The 15,137-nt window shown below is 34.7% G+C and overlaps 6 protein-coding genes across 6 annotated transcripts; 1 reads left to right on the top strand and 5 right to left on the bottom strand.

Moving 5' to 3' along the window:
- Positions 1-242: 242 nt before the first annotated feature.
- On the bottom strand, positions 243-2,026 carry BX664DRAFT_332814 (uncharacterized protein). The gene is made up of 6 exons (XM_051545401.1): positions 1,865-2,026; positions 1,382-1,813; positions 1,067-1,317; positions 878-1,004; positions 673-822; positions 243-597 (listed from the first exon to the last, which is right to left on the bottom strand). The coding sequence occupies exons 1-6, from the start codon at positions 1,955-1,957 to the stop codon at positions 400-402; spliced, it is 1,251 nt and encodes a 416-aa protein (XP_051400201.1). The 5' UTR covers positions 1,958-2,026; the 3' UTR covers positions 243-399.
- A 229-nt stretch (positions 2,027-2,255) lies between these two features.
- On the bottom strand, positions 2,256-6,908 carry BX664DRAFT_385859 (WD40-repeat-containing domain protein). The gene is made up of 4 exons (XM_051549282.1): positions 6,413-6,908; positions 5,216-6,293; positions 2,612-3,464; positions 2,256-2,548 (listed from the first exon to the last, which is right to left on the bottom strand). Exons 1-4 carry the CDS (start codon positions 6,617-6,619, stop codon positions 2,482-2,484), a joined length of 2,205 nt encoding a protein of 734 aa, XP_051400202.1. The 5' UTR covers positions 6,620-6,908; the 3' UTR covers positions 2,256-2,481.
- A 619-nt stretch (positions 6,909-7,527) lies between these two features.
- BX664DRAFT_332833 (catalase) lies at positions 7,528-9,700 on the top strand. The gene is made up of 4 exons (XM_051545402.1): positions 7,528-7,693; positions 7,773-7,844; positions 7,923-8,584; positions 8,706-9,700. The coding sequence occupies exons 1-4, from the start codon at positions 7,573-7,575 to the stop codon at positions 9,303-9,305; spliced, it is 1,455 nt and encodes a 484-aa protein (XP_051400203.1). The 5' UTR covers positions 7,528-7,572; the 3' UTR covers positions 9,306-9,700.
- BX664DRAFT_132697 (uncharacterized protein) lies at positions 9,547-11,753 on the bottom strand. Its single transcript, XM_051539816.1, has 8 exons — positions 11,553-11,753; positions 11,388-11,451; positions 11,014-11,292; positions 10,708-10,939; positions 10,270-10,599; positions 10,147-10,194; positions 9,925-10,027; positions 9,547-9,866 (listed from the first exon to the last, which is right to left on the bottom strand). Exons 1-8 carry the CDS (start codon positions 11,580-11,582, stop codon positions 9,789-9,791), a joined length of 1,164 nt encoding a protein of 387 aa, XP_051400204.1. The 5' UTR covers positions 11,583-11,753; the 3' UTR covers positions 9,547-9,788.
- A 297-nt stretch (positions 11,754-12,050) lies between these two features.
- On the bottom strand, positions 12,051-12,657 carry BX664DRAFT_332839 (60S acidic ribosomal protein P2). Its single transcript, XM_051545403.1, has 3 exons — positions 12,430-12,657; positions 12,210-12,350; positions 12,051-12,111 (listed from the first exon to the last, which is right to left on the bottom strand). Exons 1-3 carry the CDS (start codon positions 12,586-12,588, stop codon positions 12,085-12,087), a joined length of 327 nt encoding a protein of 108 aa, XP_051400205.1. The 5' UTR covers positions 12,589-12,657; the 3' UTR covers positions 12,051-12,084.
- A 127-nt stretch (positions 12,658-12,784) lies between these two features.
- BX664DRAFT_332841 (mitochondrial carrier domain-containing protein) lies at positions 12,785-14,715 on the bottom strand. Its single transcript, XM_051545404.1, has 7 exons — positions 14,411-14,715; positions 14,259-14,337; positions 14,054-14,199; positions 13,914-13,977; positions 13,397-13,839; positions 13,087-13,307; positions 12,785-13,024 (listed from the first exon to the last, which is right to left on the bottom strand). The coding sequence occupies exons 1-6, from the start codon at positions 14,594-14,596 to the stop codon at positions 13,101-13,103; spliced, it is 1,125 nt and encodes a 374-aa protein (XP_051400206.1). The 5' UTR covers positions 14,597-14,715; the 3' UTR covers positions 12,785-13,024; positions 13,087-13,100.
- Between the last annotated feature and the right edge of the window lie 422 nt (positions 14,716-15,137).

A 15,137-nucleotide genomic window follows, 5' to 3' on the forward strand; every position in this document is an offset into this window, starting at 1 on the left:
TGGCGATGGGAGTACAATTGACGTTGCTTTGAAGGAAGATAATGCCATTGTTACTCTTGCATGAATCATCTTCCCATAGTGGAACTTGGTACTGTCCTTCTTTATTCATAAAGCTAGTATGGACTTTTATTGTAACGATGGAGATTCACATTAACCTCTATTCTATGGAAAAAAAAATGCATACAATGCCAAATAAGAGACTGATGATACAACAGTATATCAGTTTTTTAAAACCTGTTGGATCAAGGGCGTAAAATCATTTCTCTTTATTGGAAGGTATCGTAAAAAAAAAACAAAAAGAAATAAAAAAAAAGGATCCAAATATGAAAAAGAAGGCAAGATAAATACAAATATGATCTAACTAAGTAAACTATATAAAATATATAGGAGGTGATAGGTTCAGACGAGATGATGATACACGGATGTCCAAATATCCAATTTCTGCCGTTCCAGATGTAACTGACCTCTTGCATATTCCTTAATGGCCGTAATCATATCATGAGAAACATCCCGTTTGTATCGACGTTCAAGGTCATCACGTAAATTCCTTTCGATTCGTTGGTGTCGTTGAAAATAAATTTGTTCATCTGATCGTGCCTAATAAAATATATTGTATATAGACGTTTTTTGTTAATATTCAAAAGTATGATCTATTTTTTTTTTTTATCTTACCTGTTCCAAATCAGCAATCACATCATTCACTTTGTCACGATCAATCGTACTTGAAGATTTCAATCTATCCACATGACGTAGACATGATTCTGTATGTTTCCGGCTAGCCAAGTAATCTTGAAAAGCATTTAATCGACGTTGTAATGAGGCCTATAAAAAATCAATTCATATCATCGCCATCCTATATTTCTTTTGAATCACTTACCTTGGCTGCTTCAGCATTTCTAATTTGATAGTGTATCTCTCCAGCGATTGTTTCTGTTAATAATAGCCTTTGTGATTGTTCTAAATCCACCAATTGTTGACAACCTTTGGCCATGCGTTTATATAAACTAGAAAGAACAAAGATAAGTTTTTTTTCATATATATATATCTATCATCATAAAGTACTTGCATGAATAAAAGGGGATGAGGTTCCTGACCACCATAAGAAATCCAACTTGAAGCCATATCTGACCATATATCAGAAGAAAGAGCATGTAACATGATTTGATCTTGAGTTTTCTGTTGTACATTGACTAATTGATGTTCAAATTCTTCTAATTGATCCAAAGTGAGAGTAAATTCTTGATCCATATCTTGTTCCTTGATATCCAATCCTGAGAGTTTCTTCTGTCTTTTTGTTGGTTTGAGTTGTGGTCGAAACTAGAATAATAATAAGATTAAAATATTGTTATGTTTATATTTTTTTTTTCTCTGATATACTGACCCCAACTTCACTTTCAACAAATTCACGTAAACCTTCGTTGGGAATAACCCGCGGATGGGAAGTAATGCGAAGTAACCAGAGTTGTATATTTCTATCCCAAGCTGCGTTTCGATAAGGATCGGTATTGTTGGTATCCATTAGACGGTCTGAAGCCAATATGATGGGTGAGCTTGACGACGACGACGACAACGATGACGACGATTGGTTATATTGCGTAGTTGGATGGTAGTCAATAGCTGCTGCGTGTACATTGAACCACCATTGTCGAGGTACCAAAGCACCATGCTTATCTCGATGAGGTTGAGGACAATAAGGCAGAACAGGAAGAAGAACATCATCAAGTGTAGAAACCAAATGCCGATCTAATTTTTGAAGTTCACTATAGTATCTTGGAAAACGCCGTTGTTTCTGTTTGTATTTCACCATATTTGTCTAGTAAAGAAATAAGTAATGAGAATATTTAACATAATCTAGCCTATTTACCGTAGCTTGTATCCAGAAGACAGGATCTTTTCTATTATAGTCGACAGTGGTTATGTACAAATTCAAAATAGGTTTTGAGTCATGTTGTGCCATTAATAGAGAGAAACTGCATTTCAAAGGAAGGAAAAAAAAAGAAAAAAAAAGAAAAAAAAAAAGGCAAAAGAGGAAGGTCAGTTAGACTTTTTTTGGGTTGCTCTTTTGCTGGGATCCAAAGAGAAAAAATTAAAGTTCTCAATATGTGCTCAAACCATCCCACGAACACCATTCCTGAAGAGTGATTGGTATACTTAAAATTCTCAGTTGTATACATATAAAAAAAACAAAAAAACAGAAAAAAAAAAAAAAAAAAAAGAGAAAAAGAGAAAAAAAAAACAAAACTAGTTTGATAGTCGTTTCTTTCAGGTAGTACGGGTGAGATCATAAAAGTATGACAAGAAATCCGTCATGATACTGAGAGCCAACCTTCAATAGATGAGGAAGAAGAATAACGTAATATGTTTATTGGAATCACAAAAAAGATATCAATAATAATAAACAAACAATCAGAATCGAGACCAGATATAAAAATAAGCTAACCACCGTTGAGAGCATTTCAAGCAATTAAAAAAAGGAATTCATCAATCAGACTGTTCTTGTAAGCCATCCCCACTAAAATCTAAGACTTCAAAAGAGGTAACATGATTCCTATAATAAAGATATGAAAAGATGAGTTTTTTTTTTTTTTTTTTTTTTTTTTTTATTACTTACTTGGATACCGCAGCGACACATCGATGTTTGTTAAAAGCAACACGCCAAACCCAATCTACATCTGTAATCAAATCCTTGATATGACGCCCAGTCTTGATATCCCACATCTTCAATCCACCTTCAGATCCAGAAATCACCTTGTGTTCATCATGTTGAAAACAAGTAACGGGCGCTTTGTGATCACTAAGCACATTTTGGCAGATACCGTTTTCAGGAGACCATACCCGTAAAGTACCATCAGCTGCGGCAGATACCAGATAGTTTTTTGTCAGACCCAATAAACCCACTAAAATAGTATGACCATCAAGAGATTGTAAACATTGACCTGTTGTAAGATCCCATACACGGATAGTGCCATCCATACCTCCACTCATACATCGCTTTCGATCAGGATCAATCACTACTGCATATACCTTTTGTTGATGCCCTTCCATTCGATGAATCAGTTGACCCGTTTCCAAGTTCCATACGCACACCATATTGTCGTAACTTCCACTAACCAGAGTATTTCCATGAGCTGTGATGGCCCGCACTGGAAGACTATGTCCTGTCAAAGTATGCATATACCATGGATTCACACCATTGCCATCAAAAGGAGGATCATTTCGTGGATCAGGAAGCCGCCATACTCTCAATGTAGAATCTCGTGAACCAGTAATAATCAAAGGATGAGATGGTTCCAATCGACCGTTGACCATGGTAGGCATCACAATTTGTAAACATCGTACAGTAGAAGTATGACCTAAAAAGACATGTGTACATACCGCACGTTCAATATCCCAGATACGGATGGTACAATCTGTTGAGCCACTAACCAATGTGTTGCCAATGTATTGTAGTGCCCATACGCCACTTTCATGTCCACGTAATGTCGAGATATGTCTGCCAGTCTTGGTTTCGTAAATATTGATGACTCGGTCGTCCACACCTGATATAATCTTGTCGTCATCGAATTGTAAACATGTCACCACATTGTCGTTAGGACCGTTGTGTCCAGGGAAACTGATACGTTTGAAATTGCCTCGTTTCCAATTGCTACGTAAACTGTTTCTCGTATTATTGTCATCATTGCCATTATCGTTATGCATGTGGTCATATTCGTCTCTGTCCATAGATTCGCTAGTATCAAACTGTTCAGTTTTCATATCGTTGTCACGCTCATCGTTGCTGTTGTTATTATTACTGCGGGGTAAGCTCATATGGTATCGATTTCTTGAATGAGTTGAACAGAAATCTGATCAAAAAAAAAAAAAAAAAAAAAGAAAAAGCAAAAGAGGGAAGTCAGTTACGCTTTTTCTTTTTAAGTCGCTTTTCTGCTGGGATCCAAATCAAAAAAAAAAAATGAAGGCTGTGCTTCCTTCCTAAAGAGCGATTGGTGTCTTCAAATTTCTTAGTCGTATACAAGTACAAGAAATCCATCATGACATTGACAGTCAAACTTCAGTTAGATGAGGAAAAGAATAACATAGTATATTTATTGATAGATGAATCATAAAAAGAATAGACATCAATAATAATAAACAAACAGAATCGAGACTATATATAAAAATAATAAGAATAAAAAGAAAACATAAACTAACCACCGTTGCAGGCATTTCCAGCTGTCAAAAAAAAAAAGGAATTCACTATTCTTGTAAATCATCCACACTAAAATCTAAGACTTCAAAAGATGTAACATGATTCCTATAATAAAGATATGAAAAGTTGAGTTTTTTTTTTAAACGAATTTTTTTTTTTTTTTTTTTACTTACTTGTATACTGCAGCTACACACCGATGTTTGTCGAACGCAACACGCCAAACGCCATCGACATCCGTAATCAAATCCTTGATATGACGCCCAGTCTTGATATCCCACATCTTCAATCCACCTTCAGATCCAGAAATCACCTTGTGTTCATCATGTTGAAAACAAGTAATGGCTGCTTCGTGACCACTAAGCACATTTTGACAGATACCGTTTTCAGGAGACCATACCCGTAAAGTACCATCAGCTGCGGCAGATACCAGATAGTTTTTTGTCAGACCCAATAGACCCACCAAAATAGTATGACCATCAAGAGATTGTAAACATTGACCTGTTGTAAGATCCCATACACGGACAGTGCCATCCATACTTCCACTCATACATCGCTTTCGATCAGGATCAATCACTACTGCATATACCTTTTGTTGATGCCCTTCCATTCGATGAATCAATCGACCCGTTTCCAAGTTCCATACGCTTACCGTGTTGTCGTAACTTCCACTAACCAGAGTATTTCCATGAGCTGTGATGGCCCGTACTGAGAGACTATGTCCTGTCAAAGTATGCATATACCAGGGATTCACACCATTGCCGTTGAAAGGAGGATCATTTCGTGGATCAGGAAGCCGCCATACTCTCAATGTAGAATCTCGTGAACCAGTAATAATCAAAGGATGAGATGGTTCCAATCGACCGTTCACCATGGTAGGCATCACAATTTGTAAACATCGTACAGTAGAAGTATGACCTAAAAAGACATGTGTACATACCGCACGTTCAATATCCCAGATACGGATGGTACGATCTGTTGAGCCACTAACCAATGTATTGCCAATGTATTGTAGTGCCCATACGCCACCTTCATGTCCACGTAACGTCGAGATATGTCTGCCAGTCTTGGTTTCGTAAATATTGATTACTCGGTCGTCCACACCTGATATAATCTTGTCATCATCGAATTGTAAACATGTCACCACATTTTCGTTAGGGCTACTGTGTCCAGGGAAACTGATACGTTTGAAATTGCCTCGTTTCCAATTGCTACGTAAACTGTATCGTTTTCGATAGTCATTTTTGTAAGGATTATCGATAGATGAGAGACAACGTTTTTTTCCTTTGCTTGTTCCTGCGTTTCCATCATGGTTGTTGGTTTGAGTATTATTGTCGTCATTGTCATCTTCATCATGTATACGGTCATATTCATCTATATCCATAGGTTCGCTAGTATCAAACTGTTCAAGTTTCATATCGTTGTCATGATCATTGTTGTTACTACTATATCGATTTTTTGAATGAATATTGTGTGTTGATGATTGAACATAAGATTGATCGTCTTCTTTGAATCCATCCTTGTCCAATAAAGTTCGCCAGGTTGTTTTGTCACCATCGACTATGGAGCGCCAAGTTTTACTGACGGTAGCTGCACGACATAGAGACCTAGCATCCAGATTCCGTATCACTTGAAGAGCTAGTTCATGTGGAAGAGTAGCCAAAAAGTCACGTTTGAATGAAGAAACAATGATCGAATTGAGATATTTCAAAGATTGAGTAGATGACCTTTTCAACAGTTGGAATAATAGGTATGTCTTCATGTCTATAGGTAAGGTGTCATAGGAATCGATAATATTGGGCATTTGTCGTAGAGCATTCAGTATTGATGTATCTTTTATATTGTGTTGATGAGAGAGTTGATGTTGCTGTTCTTGATTACGACCTGGATGTTGAGTAACTGGTGTGGGAGATGGTGTTGGAAATGCTGTGTTATTGAAATAAAAATTGGTATCATCTTGTTGTGAATCAGTAGCATGTGGACGATCATTCATTTTGATTCTTGCGCGCTTGAATGATGTATTAAAAGGTAAGATACAATCATCACCGGTAACGGACCGTTTCCTAGGTGTTCGATCATGTCGCTTAGATAAAGAAGTAAAATGGTCCTAATTGAATCAAAAAGAATAAATACAAAATAAAGAAAACATTAGGTGAGCAAAAAAAAAAAAAAGGAAAACAATAAGAAAAATTAGTCCAAGTAGACATATATATATGTATCATTTACCTTTGATTGTTGTTCAATACCATAAGGATTAGAAGAGTCAAAGGCAGAATAAGCAATATTTGGAGGAGTGGCAACAGTAGATAGTGGATAAGAAGTCTCTTGTTCTAAAGACTGAGTGGTATCATCTTGCATTGTGGCATCCATAGGTTGAACAGATATTTGCACTGCAGGTTGGTTGTAAGAAGGTATAGATAATGATAATTGCATGTAAAGAATAAATATATATATATAAATGTATATATATATAAATATGTATATGTATGTCTGTCTGTGTGTGTATATATATATATAGAAATCAATATTTAGAACTATAGAAGAGAGATATTGACAAAAGAGTAGATAACTAAAACATTCACTGAATAGAGTAGGGTTGAAAGTCAACTTTCAATTGATGACAAAGAAATCAAGAGTAATATATAGGTATTCGAAGATATAAGTAAGAATGATGTACACCAATGGATAATAAATTGTTATTACCCAAAGGTAAAAAAAAAAAAAAGAAAAAAAAAAAGAAGAATAATACGGGAGAAAACTAATAATAAGAGAAAGAAAAAAAAAAAAAAGAACTGCCCTGTGAGAGATCACTGACAAAAAAAAAAGGCTTGCTCGGTTGTGCTCATTTGAAACCCAGCCTTACATCAATCAAAAAGGATGATCGACATATACAGGCAAGATAAAAATCAACCAGTTATAAAATGAAATGAAAAAAAAAAAAAAGAGTGAATATAATATAATCTCTTTTTTTTTTTTTTTTTTTTTTTTTTTATAAAACCAAGTAGTTATATTGTACAACTTTTTTTTATCGGGTTTTGCTTATTTCAACTTGAATAATCCCAAATAAGGGGTTTGAAGAGTGTCATCGGCTTACTAACCAAGGCCCGATTGTGATATGATTGGCTAAGGATATACTTTTTCTATTCGATTTGTGATGGGGTGGGTATATTTATACCATGATTGGACGAAATGACAAAGCTTTTATTTTTCAATACAAGGCACTGGTATTGTCGTGTGAAATTCCGCTTTGGACCCCACACAAAATTATACATATTTAAGAACTCTTTTTTTTTTATATATTTCTTTTTCTTTTTTTTTTTTTCTTTTTACCTTTCCTTTTTCTTTTATTTATTTCCCTCCTCTTTTTTTTTTTTCCTTACATTATTATGTCCAAGAATATTTTGACTACTTCCAACGGTAACCCTGTTGAAAACAACCAAACTTCCCAAACTGCTGGTCAATGGGGTCCTGTTCTTCTTCAAGACTTTCACTTGATTGATAAACTTGGTAAATAACATATTTATATTTATTGGTCAATTTATCATTTTATTCATTGTTTTTTTTTTCTTTCTTCTTCTTTCAATAGCTCATTTTGACCGTGAACGTATTCCTGAACGTGTTGTTCATGCTAAAGGTGCTGGTGCTCATGGTTACTTTGGTAAGTGAACATGTCAGTTATCAAAGAAAAACTATTTATTCACTTTATTATTATTATTATTATTACTATTATTATTAGAGGTTACTCATGACGTTACTAATCTTACCAAGGCGAAGTTCTTGAGTCATATTGGCAAGCGTACTCCTGTCTTTACTCGTTTCTCAACTGTTGGTGGTGAAAAAGGTAGCGCTGATACTGCTCGTGATCCTCGTGGTTTTGCTGTCAAGTTCTACACTGAAGAAGGTAATTGGGATATGGTTGGTAACAATACTCCTGTCTTCTTTATTCGTGATCCTTCCAAATTCCCTGACTTTATTCATACTCAAAAGCGTAATCCTCAAACTAATCTTGCTGACCCTGATGCCTTTTGGGATTTCTTATCTCTTGTTCCCGAAAGTATTCATCAAGTTTCTATCCTTTTCTCCAACCGTGGTACCCCTAATGGTTATCGTTATATGAATGGTTATTCCTCTCACACTTTGAAATTGGTGGATGCTCAAGGTAACTTCAAGTATGTCAAGTGGCACTTCAAGACTGATCAAGGTATCAAGAACTTTACTGCTGCTGAAGCTGGCAAACTTGCTTCCGAAGATCCTGATTATGCTACTCGTGATCTCTTCCAAGCTATTGAACGTGGTGAAGCTCCTTCTTGGTCTGTTTATGTTCAAGTCATGGATCCTAAGGATGCTAAGACTTATCGGTTCAATCCATTCGATGTCACAAAGGTTTGGCCCCACAAGGTATGTGTAACATAGAAGGAAAAAATATAGATGGGGTGATTCATGCATTAGGCGTTTTATTTCCGTCTTTTTTTTTTTTTTTTTTTTTTCTCATCACATGGTATTTTCTTTTTTGGAATAGGATTACCCCCTTCAACCGGTTGGTCGTATGGTATTGAATCGTAACCCTGAAAACTACTTCGCTGAAACTGAACAAGCTGCCTTCTCACCTTCTCATATTGTTCCTGGTATTGATGTATCTCCTGATCGTATGTTACAAGGTCGTCTATTCTCTTATCCTGATACTCACCGACATCGTCTTGGTGTTAACTATGCTCAAATTCCTATCAACCAACCTCAATCTCGTGTTATCAATCACCAACGCGATGGTTTCATGGCTGTTAATGGAAATGGTGGTAGTGCTCCCAACTATGAACCCAACACTTTCGGTGGACCTTATCAAAGCAACGTTGCTGCCTCTACCTTTACTGCTGAAGAAATTTCTGGTTTCACTGGTCGTCATTCTTACACCTTGGAAGATATTGACTTTGTCCAAGCTGGTGACTTGTACCGTCTCATGTCTGCTGAAGAAAAGACTCACTTGGTGAACAACATTGCTGGTCACTTGAAGAACGCCAAGAAGCATATCCAAGAACGTCAACTTGCTCACTTTAAGCGTGCTGATCCTGAATATGGTCAACGTATCGCAGCTACCATCCTTCAACTTTCTAGCAAGGCTTAAATAGTATTACTCCGTATTCCGTTTATAACCATTAGTTGATACTTTCTTTTTTTTTTATTTTTTTTTTTATCTTTATCATTATTATCCTCTGCTCATACTCCTTTTAGTCTTTACTCTTCCTATTTGAAGGGAAAAAAAAAGCCTTTATCCATTATACATATACTATTCTATTGATGTCTTTGACTAGAAATAAAACTATCCTACTTTGGACATTTTGTACAAATTACAAACTTCTTGTTTCTAATAAAGTTATAAGGATGATGGTTCATCCTTAGCTTTTATCCGTCCTGAACGCAAACTCATCCTGTACCACGAAGGACAATGTAGCAAATATTACATATGATATTTCTCTTGATAAAATAAATGATTTATTGAATTGAATGACTTAAAAAAAAAAAAACAAAAACAAAAAAAAAAATAATCATATATACATTGAATAACAATAAGATATTACTGCACACATCTAATCTAGTCCAAGTCGCCTTATTCTTCCTTCTTCTTTCGTTGTGCATTTTGAGTGAGAGACCGCATTCTAGTCTTAAGTCGCTTGAAAGGATGATTCTACAAAAAAGAAGCAAATGTTAATCATACTTTTTTTATTTTATTTTGTATATCCTACCTTGGATGATCGGCTTTTGTCAACACGAACAGTACTTCGAGGTACAATATCATAATCAGGAGCCACTGGAAGCGGAATACTGACATGCATTCTTGTTTCATCACTATAAAAAAAAAAAATAGAGTAGAATAGAATAGATAATATGAGTAAATTTCATTATTTTTTTTTCACTATTGTTGTTGTTGTAATAAGATAAACTTTTCTTAGGTAGTGATTTCTTACATGTCCTTTGCTGCATCTTCAGGTCTAAATAACTTTCGTTTATGTAACCTAAAAAAAAAAAAAGGTCAGTAGACAAAAAAAAAAAAAAAGTCGATTGAGTGTCAATCGATTTCTATTACTTACATTTCTTCCTTGCTATATTCTTGAGTTTGATGAGGTCGTTCCCTATAGCTTTCACTTCTTCGTAATACTAATCTAGTCCATTTTGCCACTAAATGATCCGCTTTTCGTTGCACTACACTTTCCACACGAGTCGATTTCTTATAGAAAAGAACAACCTTGCCAATACCACTTTCCCGTAAATGTTCAGCAGCTGCAGGTAGTTTATCTAATATATCTAACATTTCGTTCTGAATTTCTAAACTGGGAAGTGCACGATCTGGTAAAGGTTCCAACCATAAACGAATAGCATCCAATAATTGATTATCCAGAATACTATCATATAAACTTGAACTATAAAGTAAAGGATGTGGAAAAAAAAAAGAGTGAGATCAGGTATTGATGTATATATATATATATATATATATATGGTTCATCATCTTTTTTTTTTTTTAAACATACTTGTTCAATGTTATCATTGCTTCATCAAGCATTTTCAATTTGGCAACAGCAGGTTTTTGTTGTTCATTGGCGATTACATCAGTTTCCGCAGCTACTTTCATACGTTCACATAAATTAGATAATTCTTCGTCTTTACTATCCTTCAAATCATCCCCATCCATTCGCTTTCTTCGTTTCTTGCCACTCGATTTCAGAGCTTTTGCGAATACATCAGCAACTTCATCTCGAATAGCTAAAGATTAAGAACAAGTTATTATATTAGAAGAATGTATTGCCTCGAATTTTTTATTTTATTTTTATTTTTACCTTGATTTGGATCGACTGGAGCATCTGATTGTTCTTCATTGCCATCGTCATTTCTCCTCTTTTGTCGTAATTCTTCTCGAAGTTGTTCAAGTTTTTCTTCCTCTTCTTTGGTGCGTTCCCGTCGTTTAAAGGAGGGTAGTCGTTGTACACTAACAGATGATAGACTGGAAATGGATGGTATTTGTTCATTATTATTATGTTCTTCTTGTCGTTGTTCTTCGGTTGAAGGAGAAGAGGCTGTTGCCACTTGATCGTTTTTTTGATAGTCATCATCAGATCCTAAAACATAAGACAAACGAGTAGAAAGAAAATAATAAGTCACCAAAAAAAAGGGGGAAATAAAGAATAGTATCTTTTATATCCCATTATTTTACCTTGGTCACCCTCAAGGTCAGACATTTCGCTTTCACTGGCACCAAATAAATCTTCTTCAGTTTGCTACAAAAAGGAAACCAAACAAAAAAAAAAAGGGTAAATATTAACATCAATGTTTTTTTTTTTGTTCTCTAAAGAGATCAACAATTTATCTCAATATTTACCGCAACAATAGGTGTCGTTTCAGAAGACATTATAGAATGAAGATAAAGAATAACTTTTTTAAGAAAAAGGAGAGAAAGAGAACAAGTTAATTCTGGGCGTCATTTGAAGAACAAAACTTCACCCACAAAAGAAAAGGTAATTCAGCATCCGACTCTGTTAAGTTGCCATTGGAAAAAAAAACAACCAAGTGTGCAATAGTTACGTATTCTTTTTGTACACAGTTAAAAAAAAAAAGGTTTTTATTCATTTTGTTATTCTATTGATATCATTCATCAAAATTCACAGCCATCAATATTATCATGAGTTTCCATAGTGCATAATTAATGGTCCAACAGGTCCTTTTTTTTTTTTTTCCTTCACCACGTTATTTCCATGTTCACAAGCCACCATCAAACATATTTCAATAAAGTAAAGAGTCAACGAAGGTTTGAAAATAAGTCAAGGTTCAGTTTTTTTTTTATTAGGATTAGATGGGAACTAAATAAAAAAGAGGTAGACAAAAATGAATGATTTGATTTAAACTTGAAGCGTTTAATCGAAGAGACCGAAGCCCATATCCTATTAAAAAGGGAAAGATGGTGAGTAACATTCTATTTTTACCATTTCTTTCTCTATTAAATCGATATCTAAACAACAAAAATAATGATAAGACTTACTTCATCAGATTCTTCCTTTTCTTCTTCCTTGGCTTCTTCAGCAGGGGCTTCACCACCAGCAGCGGCAGCAGCACCACCAGCAGCGGCAACAGCAGGACCGGAGGAGACGGAAGCGAGCTTGGTGGCACCTTCAGCGATGACCTATATTGATATATAAAAAAAAAAAGTAAATATAAATGACATTTAATTTGTATCATTTAAAATCATTTTTTTAACTTACTTCATCGACAGACTTGCCTTCAAGAGCCTTAAGCAAAGAGTTCAAACGAGCAGCATCACCTTCGACACCGACGGAGCCCAAGAGCTTGGTGATATCTTCGGCAGAGGGTTCGGTCTTACCACCGGCGACGAGAAGAAGGTAGGCAGCGAGGAACTTCATGGTGTAATATGAATAAAAAAAGTAAGAGGAAGAAGAAAAAAAAAATAAATAAACAAGTGGGAATACTAAATATCGAACCAGTTCCCGCTCTTGCCTCCACTCTCAAAAATTTTTCTTGGGTTTTCATTGGCCGATTTCACAAGCCACCTCTGGTTCGCGACTTTATGACAAAGAAATGCAGCATATTTGACATATATGTAACAATAATAATAATAATAAAAAGTTTATTCGTTTTGATGTTCTCTAAAACTACACAAATGATAAAAAAAAAATTTATATAATAATAATCAAATAATGTCTAAAGGGATGATAAGAACTAACTAAAACGAAAGAAAAGTCTATAATACACAAAACTAAAGAAAATCGAGGGTATACACATATCAAGGGAAAAAAAAAGGGCAAAGAGCTTTGTATCAAAAGTAAATAACAGTTTTCTATAATGACATAAAAAGAAACATTACTATCAAATTCGATCAAGGATTCATCCTTAATATTTACCTTCTTTTTTTTTTTTAATCAATATCCAAAATTTGCTTCATTCGTTCATAGACAGCAAAACTAACAGCCATCATAGGAGTCACCTTGAGATAACCAATGCTAAGTCCCACGTAAAAGCCTTTGAATCCTTTAATCCTATATATTTCCTTGGTTGTATCGATGAATCTAACAAATATATCTGGATTGAGTAAACCGCCTACTTGCATTCTTCTTCGAATAACCTATAAAAATATTTATAAAAAAACCAACTCTTAAAAATGAATCAAACCATTTTTTTTTTTAATTAATTCTTTTTTTTTTTTTTGTATACCTCCAAAGGATAACTACTTGTTTGAGCTACTAATCCAGCAACCCCACCACAAACCAATTCAGCCCAAGTTTTCAGAGGAGGTTTATCCACAAGTCTTTGTTGACTAGGAGTCAAATCATCATCAGTAGGATCAAAATCAAATTCAATAGCAGCCAAAGTATAAGGAGCCGCAGTAGGATGGAACCGAGCAAACTTGGTGACCAGATGGTAAGTCCAAAATGATACTCCAGCATAAGGTATAATCCCAGCCACTGTAGGTAAGAATCCACGATAGTAGTTCAATATATGTAATCCTCCAAACCGTTTACTAGCTGCTGGTTCATTGTATATTTGTTTCAATGTTGTGATTAAACTTGGTCGTTTTGTACCTGGTTGTTTGACATCATATGCCATTCGTACTCGTACTAAATCCAGCGGGTATGTAAACAATACTGATGTTACACCTAGATGACGATAATCAAAAAAAAAAAAAGATGATAATTAGAAAAATCACAACAAACCCATTCTATATTCTTACCAGCCAATGATCCAGCCATAAATTGTCTTCTAAGTGATTCTTGAGCTTTTGTCGGCATCAATATCTATATATATATATATATTTAAAAAAATGTAAGACATATGATTGTGTCAGATGTGCATAGATATGTCATGACTTACAGCACGAAATTGTTCATAAGCAACAAACTTAATGGCAGCATAAGGAAAGATTCGAAGAAGAGTGACAGAATGACCTTGGAATAAACCAAGGACACCTCCATTTTTAAAGATATCCCGCCCAGCTTTGAAAGCTCCTGTAAATGTACCTATAATGTTCCATACCGTCAGTATTTCGAAGTGAGTTCTTTTTTTTAATATTCATTACCGGCATATTTTTCAAATACAGGATTTCTTGCTTGAAACAAAATCTTAACACGATCTAAGGGAGCAATGGCAGTTTTAGCCTAAAAAAAAGAAAAATAGAACAATAATAATATGAGTTATTAATAATGAAATACTGGTCATAAAATCTCTTACCATACATCCGGCAATACCACCAGCAAGTCCTGACCGAATAACATAATCCCAATTTTGTCTTTTTTGTAGTTCAGTAGTTCTTTCAAAGGATGGTGTCGTTTTTGAATTCATTGTCTGGTTGGTTTCATGATTGACGGAAGAAGTGGAAGGCAAAGTAGGCGATGACAAAGATCGCTGACTATGCATTGAAAAAGAAGAAACAATGGTCAAGGAGGGAAAACAAAGATAAAAGAGAGAGAGAGAGAAAAAAAAAAGAAAGAGGGGAAAGAATGGAGGAATGGTAAAGAAAGAGAAAAAGATTAAAAAAAAAAAAGATTGGGAAAGATAAACAAGCTGAGAAAGCGAAAATTGATACTGTGGGAAAAATCTTGGATTTTATTCTATTTTCATTGGTCGAACTTTCCAATGGCATGTGAAGCCCAAGGTGTTTTTTTTTTTTTTTTTTTTTTTGCGGGGCAAGCTTAACCTGGACCTGAACTTTTTTATTTTTTGTATACTACAGTTTAAAAGTAAATATTTAATTCATATGAATCTATTGTTTTCTCCCAATACATTCAAAGTCAAATCATCCTTTTTTTTTTTTTTTGTTATTGACTATATCATATAGGGAGGAGATGACATAAGAAAGGGATGAAATAGCATTGACAGAAAAAGAGATAAGTGACTGCTGACTTTTTTTTTTTGATTACTTGCGAAAAAGGAAATTCAAACCTTTCCTTTCTTTTAT

The sequence above is a fragment of the Halteromyces radiatus genome (assembly GCF_025201355.1).
Source record: "Halteromyces radiatus strain CBS 162.75 chromosome Unknown BX664scaffold_4, whole genome shotgun sequence".
Lineage (NCBI taxonomy): Eukaryota > Fungi > Mucoromycota > Mucoromycetes > Mucorales > Cunninghamellaceae > Halteromyces > Halteromyces radiatus.